The sequence below is a fragment of the Sciurus vulgaris genome, assembly GCF_902686455.1.
Source record: "Sciurus vulgaris genome assembly, chromosome: 11".
Classification (NCBI taxonomy): Eukaryota; Metazoa; Chordata; class Mammalia; order Rodentia; family Sciuridae; genus Sciurus; species Sciurus vulgaris.
In genome coordinates this window covers 50992704-51008579 of record NC_136472.1, presented here as the reverse complement: position 1 = coordinate 51008579, position 15876 = coordinate 50992704, and the positions used below count along the sequence as shown (strand labels likewise).

The window sequence follows — 15876 nt, the reverse complement described above, 5'->3', positions numbered from 1 at the left end:
GGTGTGGGTCTGTTGTAATTTTGTATATTTGGAGTCCTATAAGCCTCTTGTACCTGGTTTTCCATTTCATTATCAGATTTGGGAAATTTTCTGATATTATTTCATTGAATAGATTGTTCATTCCTTTGGTTTGTTTCTCTAAGCCTTCCTCAATCCCAGTAATTCATAAATTTGGCCTTTTCATGATATCCCATAATTCTTATAGTTTCTGTTCATGATTTCTTACCATCTTCTCTGTCTGGTCAGCTTTGTTTTCAAGATTAAATATTTTGTCTTCAATATCTGAGGTTTTGTCTTCCAACTGTTCTATCCCATTGGTGATGCTTTCTATGGAGTTTTTAATTTGGTTTATTGTTTCCTTCATTTCAAGGATTTCTATCTGTTTTTTTTTTTTTCAGTATCTCTAACTCTTTATTGAAATATTTTGCTTCCCGCACTTGCTTTTTTAACTGTTGAGTGGTGTGATCATTCAAAGCCTGCATTTACTCTTTCATCTCATCATTTACTTCTCTGATCATTTTCATTATGTACATTCTGAACTCCGTTTCTGACATTTCTTCTGCCATGCTGTCATTGGATTTTATTGATGTAGCATCTAGGTTTGTTTGGGACATTTTCTTCCCTTGTTTTCTCATATTGCTCAGGTATCTTCCCCTCTAGTAGTGAAACTTTGAGATATTGCAGATTTCCTCTGTTGATTTATAGTGTCCCTGTAGATTTCCAATAACTCACCTCCTATCCTTCAATAGACTGAAGTCTTGGAGGAAATTGATAATACAGTGCTCCACAAGGAAGCTGCACCTCTAGGGGTGGTGGTCTTTAGGTGGGGTATATTCCTTGCTAGTGGGCAGAGGCACCTCCACTTGTTGACCAATGCTCTGCCAAAGGGGGACTAGACTGCAGGCTGGGGCATGGCTGGTCTGGGCCTGGGTCTCTGGTTCTACCACCCTGGTGGGAAAGCCTTGCCTGGTGGGGAAAACTTACCCGGTGCGGAAGTCTCATTGGGCACTCTCCTTCGAGAAGTTCCCTTTGGTCCAGAACTACAGCCTGGGCAGGGTAGCCTCGCCCTATGAGTGAGTCCCTTGCTGGTCAGCCCTTTTCTGCAACGTATCCTGGGGTCCGGACCTTTCATGTGGGCCAGGGAACTTCACCCTGTGAGGGAGTGTCTCACTTGGCAGCCCTCCTCTGCTACGTTCCCTGGGATCCAGAACTACCACTGGGGCCAGGGCACCTTGCTCTGCACAGAAGTCTCTTGCTAGGCAGCCCTCCTCTACAATGTTCTGTGCTGTGCGGGTTCACTGGTCCAGTGAGGGAGTCTCACTGGGTAACTTTTCTTCACGAAGTTTCCTGCAATCCAGTACTACCGTCCCCACTGGGGAGCCTCACCCAGTGGGAAAGACTCACCCAGCAGCTCCGAGTTGGTCCTGAGTCTCTCAATACCTCTTCTTCTTGAATCCTGAGTCTTAGAGTGACATGAAATGAAGTCACGCTCTAGTCCGCCATCTTGAAAACCCCACAAAGATTACTTTTGAAAAATCCTAATTATTGATAATGTTGAAAAAAGGAGAGGAGTAGTAAAGTATCTCTTTTTTAATGTACTGGAGACTTTTGGTTAAAGCTAAACTGGAGTAGCATAGTTTCATTCCTCCTAGGTCCACCCTCTAAAAACACCCTGGACATAATACAGAAAATGCTCAGGAAAACTCTTAAAGGTAAAAAGAAAAAGATGGCCTCTACAGGAAACTGGGTCTTGAGCAACAACAAGATGTGAGTCCTCTCAGCTTTCTTTTTGCCTCAGATATTTCATGGGTGAGACACTGAAGAAACCTGCAACTGAAACTGCCAAAAGTGCAGACAAAAAAAGCTCCAGGGTAGCCAACTCCCTCTGGTAGTTCTCTGCTTCTTCTACTGGAGTAATGGCTCTAGGGTTCAGTAGGGCACTGAACAACCACTCCTATCCAACAGCATGGACACTCAGCAAGACAGTTCAAGGCAAGGCTCATTGACATCACCTTTCTTTCAACTCCACTTTCAGTGTGGCCCAGCAGGAAGCTGAACTTTCATCTCCACCCAACACTGAGGAAAGACTGAGTGCTCTTCCCCTAAGATTGGCAATAAAGCCATGACATTTGCTTTCACCACTCTTGTGCAATATGTCACTGGAAGGCTTAAAAGGCATACAGATTAGAAAAGAAGAAATAAAGCTGTTCTATTTAGAGATGACAAGACTATATATGCAGAGAATCCCAATGAATTCACAAAAATATTATAGAAATAATAAATTCAGCGAGGTCACAAACTACAAGTTCAATACACATAAATTATATTCCTATATATGAACAACAAATAAATAGAAACAAAATTAAAGGCATTATATCACACAGAGTTGTTCCAAAGCAAAATGAAATACCTAGCTATAAGCCTAACAACCACCAACAGAATCTATATGCTGAGAATTGCAAAACATTAATGAAGTAAACCAAAGAATACCCAAGTAAATAAGAAGATGTACTGGGTTCATGAATTGGAAGATTCACTAAAGGAAAGATGTCAGTTCTTCACAATTTGATCTATAAGTTTAATACAATTTCTACCAAAATTCCAACAAACTTAATCTAAGCTTTATTTGTAAGTCACAGGAACTAGAATGATTAAAACAGTTTTGAAGAAGAGAAATAAAATGGAAGAATCACTCTCTCAGATATTTAGGCTTCCTAAATAGATAAAGTAATCAAGACAATGTGGTATTGGCAGAGGAATAAACACATAGATCAATGCAACAGAATAGAGGAACTAGAAACAAACCAATATAAATGTAACTAATTGGTTTTGACAAAAGTATAAAGGCAATTCAGATGGGGGAAAATAGCCTTTTTAACAAATAGCACTAGTAAGCTTGGACTTGCATACCACCTCCCTGCAAAAGAAAAAAACACTTCAACCTAAGCCTCACACCTACCTTATACCAAAATTACATCTAAGGAATCATCAGCTTTAATGCAATATGCAAAACTATAAAACTGTTAGAAAACAATAGAAATTTTTGGAACCTAGGTATAGACAGAGAGTTCTTACACATACCACTTAAAGCACTATCCATTAAAGAAAAAAAAAATGGTCCCCTGAAATTTATTAAAACCTTTTGCATTTTGAAAGACTATGCTAAGAGGATGAAAATACAATCTAGAGACATGAAAAAATATTGGCAAACCACGTATCTATAAAAGACATATATAGACTATAGGATAAATTCTCTAACTTAGCAATATAAAATAGTTATCAATAAGCAAGACAAGAACAGATACTTACCAAAGAGTACATGTAGATGACAAATAAGCATGTCAAAAGAAGTTCAAGATCATTTGCTAGTAGCAAAATGCAAAGTAAAATCATGATGTCGTATTACTATGTATCTATTAAAAATAGCTAAAATAAAAAATAGTGACAACATCAAATGCTGGCAAGGATGTGGAAAACCAGACCACTCATACGTTGTTGATGGCAATGGAAAATAGTACAGCCGCTTTGGAAAATTGTTTGGCACTTTCTTACAAAACTAAACATGTGCATAGCAGATGATCCTGCAAGTACACTCTTGAGCATTTATTCCAGAAAACTAAAAACATATGTTCACACTGAAACCTGTGCACAGATGTTCACAGCAACTTTATTCATAATAGCAAAATACAGGAAGCAATTCAAATGTCCTTCATCGTGTGAGTGGTTGAAGATATTTTAATACTTTGAACTATGAAATAAGAAGGAATGGACTATGAACATATACAACAATCTGTATAGAACTCAAAGGCATTACACTTAGTGAAAAAAGTCAAAATCTCAAAATTCACTGCCTGTATAATTCCATTTATATAACATTCTCTAAAGATAACTGTAGAGGTGGAGGACAGATTAGTGCTTGAGAAGAGATGATGACTGAGGATGAGCAGGTGTAGAAGAGTGTCAACTGAGTGTGATGTGGTGGTAGTTACATCAGCAACAATTCTGTAAGATACATATCATGAGGGATTACTTTTTTTTTCAACAGTGTATACATGATCCAGACAAAATTGACAAACCAGCTAGACCTCACACATTTGGAGTCACACCTGCAGCACCTGTTTTGGGGGTAGTGGTGGGTCCTGACTTGTTCACTAAGGATAACAATGTGTTGGTTGATAATGGCTATTGATGCTGGTATCACTGTTACAGAGGTAGAGTAGTTAGAATCCTTCTGACATGTTCCATGAAACAGAAAGGAGAAGGCAAGAGAAAGGAAGTATGTGATAATACCTGTGCTTAATGAGTGCTCAGGTGTTAGCTGGGGCAAGAAGAAGTATTAGCTTGCTGCCACAATTGTTATCCATTCACATGAGAGGTAGGATGCTCCAAGTATACCAAAACCAAACTCAGGCCATACGGTCCTAGATTCGCATTCTTCACCTTTCCAATCTACAGTTATTTCCTAGGGATCATAATTGACCCTCAGCTAATATTTCTTTGAACTTTCAAAGAGGAATTCTAATTTAATTTTCTTCAACTGCCTATCTGCTGACAGCCTGTCTGCAGAAAATACTATCCTGTAAAGGAAAGAGAAAGTATTCTCAATCAATTTTTACTATCATGTGATAATTAAGTCTTCCTAGAGGTAATTGTGTAGTAGCAGTAGTTAGTGGAGGTGGCCGTGGTGGTGGTAAGACAACAGTGATAATAAAATAGCTTACCTTTATAGAGTACTTAACCACTAGCAATGTGCTATGAGTGTTTTCCCTATATCACCTAGTTTAATCCTCACAACAGTATCAGGAAACAGATTCATTTACATTTTGCAGTGAAGAAATTAAGACACAAAGAGACTAAATAACTTACTCTAGTATATGTAGCTAGTAATTGTCAAGCCCATGATCTAGCCTAGGCTGATGGTTCCAGAGTCTGTGCTTTTAACCTCTGTGCCATGATTACTCTTGTGAGCACCTGTATTAAACCTTTTGAAGCATTTCCAACAGTTAGAAAGGAATTTGATATATTTAGAAGGAGATCATATCTTCTTGTCCATCTCCATCAAATAGTTTTGAAGGTGCTAGTTAGTCATTTTGCAAATTTGGGTTAAACAAAAGATAGTGAGATATGGAAGTTTTGTAGTCTTTGTTGTTCCAGGACAGGTTTTGTCTTCTTGGGAAGTATGTAAGAGATCTCAGTGAGAATTTGGGGCAAGCATAGAAGTCAGCCTTCATTTCTGACCTGATGAAATCGCTTCCTCATATCCTGGTTTAGTTTCAGCCACATCCAGATTACTTTCAACAACTGCTCAGCAAGGTTGTGGTTCACCTGGTGTGTACATTCACCAATCTGGGCTCTCTTACCTACCAATTTTGTGATTAAAAACGTGTTAACCATCCTTTAGTCTCAGTTCTTTCATTGCAAAATGAACACACTCTCTTTGGGGAGGACGAAATGATATAAATATATATGTAAAATATAGTGTAGTGCTTTGGCACTCTTTAGGTTCAATACCATTTTATGAAAAACTCATTGGGAAAATGAGGGCTGCAGAAACTATATCACAATTTCTCTCTGCAAAGTTTAATGAGTTGGTTAAAACATTAATGGCAAAACTTGCAAATATCACAACAAACTGTGATATGACTACCTCCAACAAGGTAAAGATATTAAATTTCATACATCTCCAAGATGCATGAAGTTTGCCTGCTCTCAAGGGCAGGTGTGTGTAGATGTCTTCTAGTCTAGCATGTGGGTTTGAAGTGGTATCTGAAGACAGGGAGGGACACACTATTCCAGCTACACTAGGGGAGAGTGTTTTGGGTCAGGGAAGCAGTATGAAAAAGCTGGGGAGGTAGGCATGAAATTATTATCAGGACAGCCTCTTATCATCACAGAAGACTTGATTCAAGAGGTCTAGGGGTCAATGGAAGGCAAGCAAAGATGCACCAGGCTTTTGAATGTTACCTAAAACCCTGACTTTATCCATGCTGCTCTTCTACCTCCAGTGCCTTTCATGAACAACTCTGGCTGAAAATATCATGACCATTCTTGAAAGACCAGTTGAAATACTATCTAACAGACTTTTCTCTTCTCTCCATTAGAAGGCATATCTTCCCTTCCATGATTCTCCTTCCAGGTTATCTTTATTCCTCTTATCTCGCATGACCACACATGCTGGTTTGCCTAGGTTATTCCAAATTATGCCTGTTATTCCTAGTGCTTTTATCAATAGAGCACTCTTTCACTTTAAAATATGTCCTGTTTGTATGACAAAATATCAAGTAACTTACTTAAGTCTCTTATCACTTCTCTCTTGTGTTCCTATTTAGTTATATATCAATGGGTGATGGCCCCTATTAACAAGTTCATCTGAGCAATTTACATATCTTTGCATTCTCAGTATAAATCCAAATAATTGCTTATAAAAAGAATTTAAATAAAGAGACTGAAAACTTTGGATTCTAAGTCTTTGTTCCTTAATTTTTTTGTTCCTTACATTATCTGGTTTTTACCTGCACATACTAGATGCCCAATAGGTTTGTACATTGGATTTGACATCTACAAGTTCATACTCTTCTGGAGCATGCTGGAGATGACTTTAGCACAGGCTGAGAGTGTGTCCTTATAAATCTTCCCTTCCCTTCTCACTACTTTCTAACCTGTGCACATTTCTCAATGACAGTTTGGGTTGGTCTTGAAGCCTAAAGGAAAAATTTCTTTGGAAAATCTCAGGTATCAAATCAAGTCAGATGCAGACGTGTGCTTTACCTCAATTGTGTATCAGTTACTAAAACAGCTCTATTTTGTGAGATTTAACCTTTCTCATTTTGAGATCCCCTGTTAGGAAATTTAAAGTAAAAATTAATGAAGATAGATATTTCGACTGATTAGTATATTGATTTAACAGTTCACTTAACAAACTACAGTGAATTTTAAGTTTTGTTTGATTAGTGGTATTTCTGTGGAGTTTCTAGCTGAATTTTTTTTTTCTTGTTTTATAAGCTTTTATGAGTTCAGTGGCCTTACCTGAGGTTTCTTCTTAACATTCCTAAAAAGTTACACTGGTACATATTAAAGGGCATTAACTTTTCTGTGTTGTTTATTTTTGGAGTAGTCAGTTGGATGACTCTGTGAACTTCTTGATTACAAGAGGAAAGGATCATTAGTTGGTCTGACTTGGAATGCTTTAGTCCATTTGTAGTCAGATACATTTCCCTCCTCATCTTATGGATTAAGATGCTGCAGCTATTTGACTATATTTAACAATATTAGCACACACCAGAAAAAAACACTCAAAGGTTTAATCCTGAATCCTATGGAGAATTAGAATTCCTGAGTCCTGAGAGTAAACCCTTTTCTTACTTATAGCAACATCTGTGCTCACCAACATGCCCTGTGAGAAGTGCTACTCCTTTCAAAAGACTTGTTGGTGAATGTCCTTTGCTACAGTACATTGGCTGAGCTTTATTAGTTTGACTCTTTTTGTTCCACAGACGTCCTGCAAATTACCATATGTTTCTTTAAACCTTGGAGGAAGATTTCACAATTATGGACAGGTTACTTCTTTCTTGTGTGGGTTCTCCTGTCCCTTGTAGAATGCTTATCAGCATCCCAGGTCTCTAGCTACTAGATTCCGGGAGCACTTCCTCAATTAAGGTAGCCCAAAATCTTGTCAGACGTTAACTGTTTCCAGAAGAAGCCTGGCAGAATTGCCACCTGTGGAGAACCACTGCCTTGGAGCGTCTTGGAAGCCTTTGCAGAAGGTGGAGGAAGCAGTGGCCTTAGAGCACTACTTCCCAATTGTGTGACTTTGTGTGACTGCTGTGGCACTCAGTTTTTCTTGATCCTCAAATTGGGGATAATAGCATCCATCTTTCAGAGTCACCAAGACTTTAAGCACATCAGGTGTGGAAACCGACAGGTACATAGTAAGGTTCCCACACATGGTAGTCACTGTCATTCTTGTTGGTGAGTTCCAGCTAAATTCAATACCCATAATTTCAACATAAGAAAAGGTGTCTCTTTGTCTTCTGCCCGCTGACAGAACACGATGAATGTGGAAGTGGACAGCACAACTGTGACGAGAATGCCATCTGCACCAACACCGTCCAGGGACACAGCTGTACCTGCAAACCAGGCTACGTGGGCAATGGGACCATCTGCAAAGGTAAGCTTGCCATCTTGGGGCAAGTTGTTGCCTCCCTGCTTGATCTTGGTGTTCACGCAGCAGACCCTCTTCAACACTGATCACTACCAGGGTTCCTGCTCCTGGTTCATCAGCTAGCAGAGGGCAGTGCATGAAAGGAAAAGAAAAATTCCTCTGACTTGCTTTTGGGTTGTGGGTGTAGGTCAGGGACAGGATTCCACAACTTGATGGCTCTGTTTAGGCTTCACTTTTTAGAGTCTGTGTGTGTGAGAGAATTTCAGATGACTGATATGGGCTTTTCTTTGTTGTGAGCTGGTAAGAGGTCAAGTGGACATTGTTAAAGAGGTAACTGCTTGAGTAGGAAACTTAGCATTTAATTTTTTTAACTTATAGTTTAGCAATTCAGGAGTCCGTGTTCTGGCTTTCATCTGTATTTAAATAAAATTAAAATGCCTCCTCCTGTCTTATGAAGCATTCAGAATCTTGTTCCTGGCTTCTCTTAGCTACCATCTGTCTTTGTCCTCACCCTCAGTCTCTCTGCATCAGCACACTGGTTCCTCAATATTCTCTGAATGTTGCTTCCCCTCTCAGTGTGATGTTCACTTCCTTCATGTCTCTACCCTATATCCCCCATCACAGAAACATTTTTTGACTACCATATCTATAACAATATGCTTAGTACTTCTTAGCCCAAATCTTGCTTGATTTTTTTTTCATCATAAACAACCTGAAAAACGTTATCCATTTGTGTGTCCATATTATCTGCCTCCCCACCAGGATGTACACTCCAGGAGAGTGACCACTTCATCTTGTCCCCCCAACATAATCCCCAGCACTTAGGATGTGCCTGGCACACTGTCGGTGCTCAATAACTGTGTGTTTACTGACCCAAACAATCAGTTGAAAAAGAAGCAACACAAACAACCATGAGATACCATATGAGGTTGGTATTATTCCCATCCTCATTTTAGAGGTAATGAAATTCAGACAGGGAGAGGTTAAGTAACTATCTCAAAGGCAATGGCATGTTACTAGTATTCCTCTGAAGAGATGTCATGTTAGTAATGGGAGGGAATTTCTTTACAATAACTAAGTCATCATATTCATGCATTGGATTGGAGGAGAATTTTAAAAGAGTTTAGTCTGTGTTGGGGACTGTGTGGTGAACAAATAGCCTCATACATGATTGAGAGAGTAAATTGATGAAACTTTTTTTGGAAAACAATTTGACAAAGTCTTTCAACATTCAAAGTAGGCATTTTCTTGATTCTGTCAAATTTACCTCTTGAATATATTGTAGAAAAGTACAAACTCATAGGAAGGGGAAATTAACATATAGTGATGTTATTGCAGAGTTGTTTGCATTCACTGAAAATTACAAACAACCAGAATATCCTTCAGTAATGGAATGTTTGCATTTACTTTGGCATATTCACTGATGAAATAGAATGTATGGTTTCAAACTCTAAGCATGTGTATTATGTGAGCATGCTCACACGTGCACGCATGCATACACACACACACACACGCGCGCGCACATATACAAGTACATATACATATGTACCAAAAGATCCCCAAGACATATTTTTGAGGAAAAAATAAAGAAAAACAAATAAAATAAAATTATAGTATAGTACATTACATTAGTGTCATTGCATATATAAGTTATTATTTGTTAGTATCTGTACACATATTTATGTAAATATGTAAACTAGAAGCAAACTATTTACCTTATTACCAGTGGGTGTGTGAAAAAAAGAACATTCACTTATTGCTATGAATTCTAAATTACGTGCATTTCTTCCAATGGGAATTTATACATGAAATATTTGTGTGGTTTTTAAAAAGTTTCATGAGGCAAATAAATAAGTACTAAGTTTTTTAAGAGAATGTTGAGGATATTTCTAAAGTAAAACTAAACTATGAAAACATTAATACAGTTCCACAGATTAACAAATTCGCTGTGGGTATCTGCATGCCAAAGAGGTAAATCAAAGAAGCAACATTGGCATTTGATTTTCGTGCTTTTTTCCCCCCAGAATTATGTTACCTCATAAAATAATATTAATTGCCCTTGTTCAGTTGGTTTATTTTGCCATGTCCTCTCTTGCCATTGTGATAAGTGGTGGCTTCACCTTGTGGAATTTAAAAGTCCAGCTGTGTAAAACAATGTTCACAGTCAACAGACTCTGAGAGGAAACATATCTTCCCTTGGAAGTTATGAATTAAGGACAATAATTTTCTTATAGCAATTCTTGTGGCCAATCATGTTGACCTTGATAAGAGGGAGAATTCTGTTTTATAAATATTGCATAAGAAAGCAGTGTGGTAGGGGTCAAAGGAAAGCATTAGGAGCTTGGAGAGCTGGGGTTTAGACCTTCTTTCATTACTGGTGAGTTGTGACTTTCATGTTTTTACATATTAAAATTTGGTTAGTACCACTTTGTGTATCCAACAGTGTTACTGCAAAGAATTACTGGGAGAATAGAAACTAATGTGCTTTACATTATAGAAAGCTATACAAAGTAAAAAAAGATATTTACTTTGCCACCCATAACTGAAACATTTACAGTAGGAGTTGGGCAAGGATGGCCTGGTAGCTTCAACTAATCCTGTTTTGTTTTTAATGTTAAATGCATGAAAACCTTTTTTTAGATCTGATATTCATAGACTTGAGTCAGTCTAGGTGGGAATATGCACTGTGAACACCTATGTCAACATGCTTAACACATGGCAGCAGTTTCTCAAAACGATACTAATTGGGGTGCGTGATCTCATTATGGGTTTTCCTGGTGACTGATACCCATGTAAGGAGTTTTCACTTCCTATGGATGGAAAGTACCATTCTGCTTCAACAACTTACCAAGTACATGTGAGACACCTTTCTGGTTGCATTCCATTTATTTCCCACCATAACCCTGGGAGGGTGACAGCATTATCCTCTTTCCTAGGAAAATCTTGAAGAAGACAGGACTGAACTTAGCTAGTAGGACTGCTTTTAGCTTCTCTGAGCTCTCTTTTCCTCCTCCTCTTTCCCTTCTTTTTCCTTCCCCCTTCTTCCCTTTTCCCTTCTTCCTCTTCCTCCCTGGTTGTTGCTGATTTTTCTCCCTTTCTCTCTTTCTCTACTAACTAGAGACTGAAAATAAAAATCAGAAAGGGAAGAGAAGGTGCAATGTCAGTATTATTTTTTAAAATAATATTTTGCTCACATGTTTGACAGTCTAAAGTACTTTTGAAACCATGCAACACATGTTGCTAAATATTGTGGCATTTGGGGTTAAATAGACAAAATGCTTGCAAATGGTTTCAAATAAAATTAGCATAACCTGACTTGAGGGTTAAGGTTATCTCCTGAGGAGTGTTTATCTGCTTTCCCAGTTCTGCATTAATGCTGAAATGGAAATCAGGCTTTAAGGAGGCAGTTGTCAATATGTATCTGATAGACTAAGTCTTCTCTCTTATCTGTCATTAAGTCTAGATAAGACGTGGTGATCCTTGGAAGCATTCTTGTTTTAATGACTGGTAATATTGACATTTATTTTGTAAACACACAGTGAGTGTAAAATCTGTGTCTGCAACAGAGTTCCAGACACCAAACAAGCAAAAGGCAAGTAAGACAAGGGCCCTGGAGATTTCACCATTTGGTACTGGAGAAAGATCTGAATAAATGCTTCTATTCCAATAAAACAATTTATTTATTTCACATGAATTATCTCATGTGAAAAGGTTTATAAAAAATTGCTCAAAATATACAGCCACATGAAAGGCATATGTATTAGTTAGCATTCCTTTGGTTCCAAGTGATAGAAATCTACTGGCATGACTAGCTTTGCAATTTGCAGAACCCAGAGAAGACATGAAAGTGTGAAGTCCTTGTTCTAAAAGCAGGAAAAATCTTGCTGTTAAAGGTCCTACAATATAAAGCTTTTGCTTTATTTTTTTAGCCTTTCTTGTTCTATCATGGTGTCTGGTATTTGATATTTAATGCTGCTCCCTTGGACTGGAGACACTGTTGTGGTAAATGCCAACATTTATAGGACCCTCAGCCTCCCCTTACAACTTGGTACATTTATAGAGTCCACGAACTGCAGAGTTTCCCAACCCCCTGGAAGATGCATTGTGGCCTGACCTGAGGCAGTTGTCTTCCCTTCTTGAGAACCTTTCGCCATAATCTACAGCAGATGGGAAACCAGCATGTGCATCATGTTCTCTGCACTGGTACCCTGTATCACCTGTGTAATGAACTGGGGCAGCATCAGGGATACAGGCATCACACTCTGCCTGGAAATATCAGAGCATGCATGCTCAACCCCATCCCTTCCAGTGTGTGCATACAGGACCCTGATAAGGCATCTGGGTAGGGATGAAGAGGCAAGGGAGGCCTGGGGAGATGGCACTGCCATATGAGCTGAAGTTTGAGATGCCCAGCACATGCTCTGGTGTCCCACTAGACCTCACTTACAAAACATAAATTCAAATGTGAAATTAAGAACCTGGAGAGGGTGACCACAGAACATTAAACCCCATGTGTATGGCCCTTCTGAGTAAGGGGCCCAGTATAACTGCACTAGTTGCATGCTTGTGAAGCTAGTTGTGCCGACCTTTTACTTGAATTAGTAAAAAGAACACAACAAAAATTGTGATTAGGTTTGCTGGTGTGTCATAGAACCTAAGGGCAATAAAAGGTGGCTGAGATATAGGAACTAATTTCCTAAAGGGCTAGAATTCTGATAGTACTCTCTCCTGTCTCCTTTCTGCTTCTCCTGCAGGTCAGCTTCATACTTCTTTCTCATCGCAGACAGACTGGGATTCTGTTTGTTTTCCATGTGGCTGAGGTCAGATCCTCTGTATCATAGTCTCAGAAACTTGGTCTTAGCAGGGTGCCTAAAGTGATTGGGCTGTTGAGGAACAATTGACAATAAAGACTCCTACAGATGACAGATCTCTTGTGGAAATGCCAAGTTATCAGTTTATAATGAGAACTGTTGTGGTTTGAGGAGAGTCCAAAAATGGGACCGGTGTTTTCCCTACTTGTGTTCAAAATCAAATGAGAGGGAGATCTACAAATCAAGTATGTAGAGACTGAAACATCAACATGAAAACTTACAAGTTGTACCAGAGAACTTGGCTTGGGTGTATGCCAATAACAGTATTCATGTTATTGAACTCCCCAACTAGACAGTCTTCTGCAATCCATCATGGGCAGACCAGAAACCTTGGCAGCACATTACTGTGGGGCTTCCTCTTAGCCCTTAGGGCAGGAAGAACAGTTCAGGATGGGTGTTCCTTGTGGGCATATTGCTGCCTTGTTCATAGTGAAGAAAGAGTGGGTGGCACACATTCAGCATGTTCACTTCCTCTATCTATTCACCAATGGTCAGGGGAGGATGAGAATGAGCTGAGGGGTCAAAGTCCATCAGTAAAATGGAATAGAAGCACCTTCTCCTCTGCTCCACCAGTCCCTACCTTCCTCCACCAACTATTCTCCTAAAATATCTATGTCTGAAGTCTCACCTCCATTGTGAAACAGAAGTTATGTGGACAGCCTTTTCAAAAATGTTAATTATGTAAGTGAGAAATCAGAGTCAAGGGATTGCCTCAGTATCCTGAAGCAATCATCTCTACCATAATCGGAGTCATTCTGGAGACTATTCTAAAGCTACTGCAAGGTAGTGGCTCAAAATTCACCAGCATTTCAGGAGGCAATGTGTGTTTTCACACTCCATAGTATTCTTCTGTTGTTTACAGAAGTAGTCTTCTCTTGTCCAGTGTTTATTTTCAGACCACACTCTGATTATTATTTTCAGTACAACTCTTCAATGACTTTATAGTTCATGGCAGTGTAAGGTTCTTTTTCCTTCTCTTTCAAGTTCCAGAAGTCAACCCCGCTGTCTCAAGCTGGGTGAGCATCCCTTCTCTGTGCTCCTAAGACACCCTCCAAACACTGCTATAGTTCTAATCATCCCAGGTTAAAATGGTCTTGTCTGTTTCCTGCAGATCACAGTGCAATGCATCTCTGTAACCTACATTTAGCAAAAAGCAGAGTTTATTGTTGTGCTCAGAAGTTTCCTGATGAGGAAACATGTATCCTAATAAAGTATGCACTTATGTGTTTAGAAGCTTTCACAAAAAAGCAGAAGTCTGCTTAGTACACAGGAGTATACAGGTCACCCAGGACCCAAAGGTAGATGTACAAACCAGCTTCAATGTTGAGTCTGAGTAGTTAATGGATGACTGGCTTTCAAAGAAAATAATTACAATAAAATTAAATTCACTGTAGACATTTCAGGAACATAAGCATATCTTTCTTCTGAGGCACTTCAGATCCTCGCAGTTCTCTGGAGTGATTTATTATGACCACATTTGCATTGAGTGCATGTGCAGAGACCTGCTTCCTAGAAATTTCTGTTTGATGGGAAGCTGGATAAACTGTACAAAAGGAAAACAGGGAAAACCAGAAATAGAAGGACAGAGAAAGTTTGATATAGACTGAAATATTAATGTGGCAGCTTATGCTAAAGACATAAATGAAATTGTGAATTAACATAGAAATCCTAAGTAAATTAGACACTTCACATGTATGAAGATGTTTTCAGAGGCTCACAGGCAATATGAGAGGAAGGGAGAGTGAGAGAGAATAGAAAGGTAAACTGTTAGGAAGATATCATAGAAAATAATAAAATTGATAAACTACTAGGCTGTGAATTAGAGAAGATGAAATTTGGAGATTTTGAAGCAAATAGCAAGTGAAATAGGAAGCCTTTGGCAAAAGTACTCATAGCGCTCTAGAAATAGTTTTTGAAATGTGGTTAATGTAATGAGGATGAACTCAGGAAGGTACCAATTTAAAATTCTGCCTTTAGATGTGTGGACCAATGTTGGAGAGACTGATGAAGAGCAAGATGGATATTATGGACTCGTTTGACCCAGTTAGAGTCAGATCCCTTTGAAAACACATGTTCATATTGATAAAGAGATAAGGATTCTGAGTATATTTCCAAAAATGCATCTCCGATTATAGAGCATTTTTATAACAATTCAAAAAAGGATTTGAAACTGTACTCCACATCTGATTGATTTATAAAGTCAGAAGGGAGATTAGAGATGGCTCAGGATAAAACTTGGTCAATAGGATAAATTCTTGCAGCAAATGTAGAGTATGCTTGTACCAATTATGGTCACTTAAAAAATTCTGCCTATATAGGATAATGAAGAAGGGTGCCCCTTTGGTAGTGTTGAAGGTTCTCTTCAAGGTCATATTGCAATAGGAGTACCAGGTTAGATTACTGTAAAAAATGTGACTTTCAAGTTTTTTAGGACTATTAGATTATTTTAACATAAATTATAAAGACAAGATTGATGTGAGTGTGAATGACAAAAATTCATTTTCGTTAAGTTCAACCAGGTATGACAAAGTACTCTTAACATGGGGATATGAATTTTAACATAAAGTGGTAAGAAATAGTTTGTCAAGAAGATGCAAACCACAGCACCATGCTTAAATATGTATAGACCTGAGAAGTGAGCTATAGAATGATGGGGGAAAATCCTACATTTTTTTCTCCTAAAAACCATTTCTTACTGAAGAAAATCTAACTTCTATCTCTCAGATATACAAGGCCTTGGGGCAACTGATGCCATCTGGACATCTTGAGCCTCATCTCTTTTGACATCATCTCTTCCCATTACTCTATCAGTCACACTTGTGAGTTAACTAACCATCTCTCCAC

At 38.6% G+C, this 15876-nt stretch overlaps 1 protein-coding gene across 2 annotated transcripts in view; it reads left to right on the top strand.

Annotated features, from left to right (window-relative positions):
- Nucleotides 1-15876, top strand: part of NELL1 (neural EGFL like 1) — an 892614-nt gene that overhangs the window by 523255 nt on the left and 353483 nt on the right. For both annotated transcript variants that reach the window (XM_079101835.1, XM_079101834.1), the window contains exon 14: nt 8045-8167. In XM_079101835.1, the coding sequence (XP_078957961.1) occupies nt 8045-8167 (123 nt within the window). The remainder of the gene's footprint in view (nt 1-8044; nt 8168-15876) is intronic.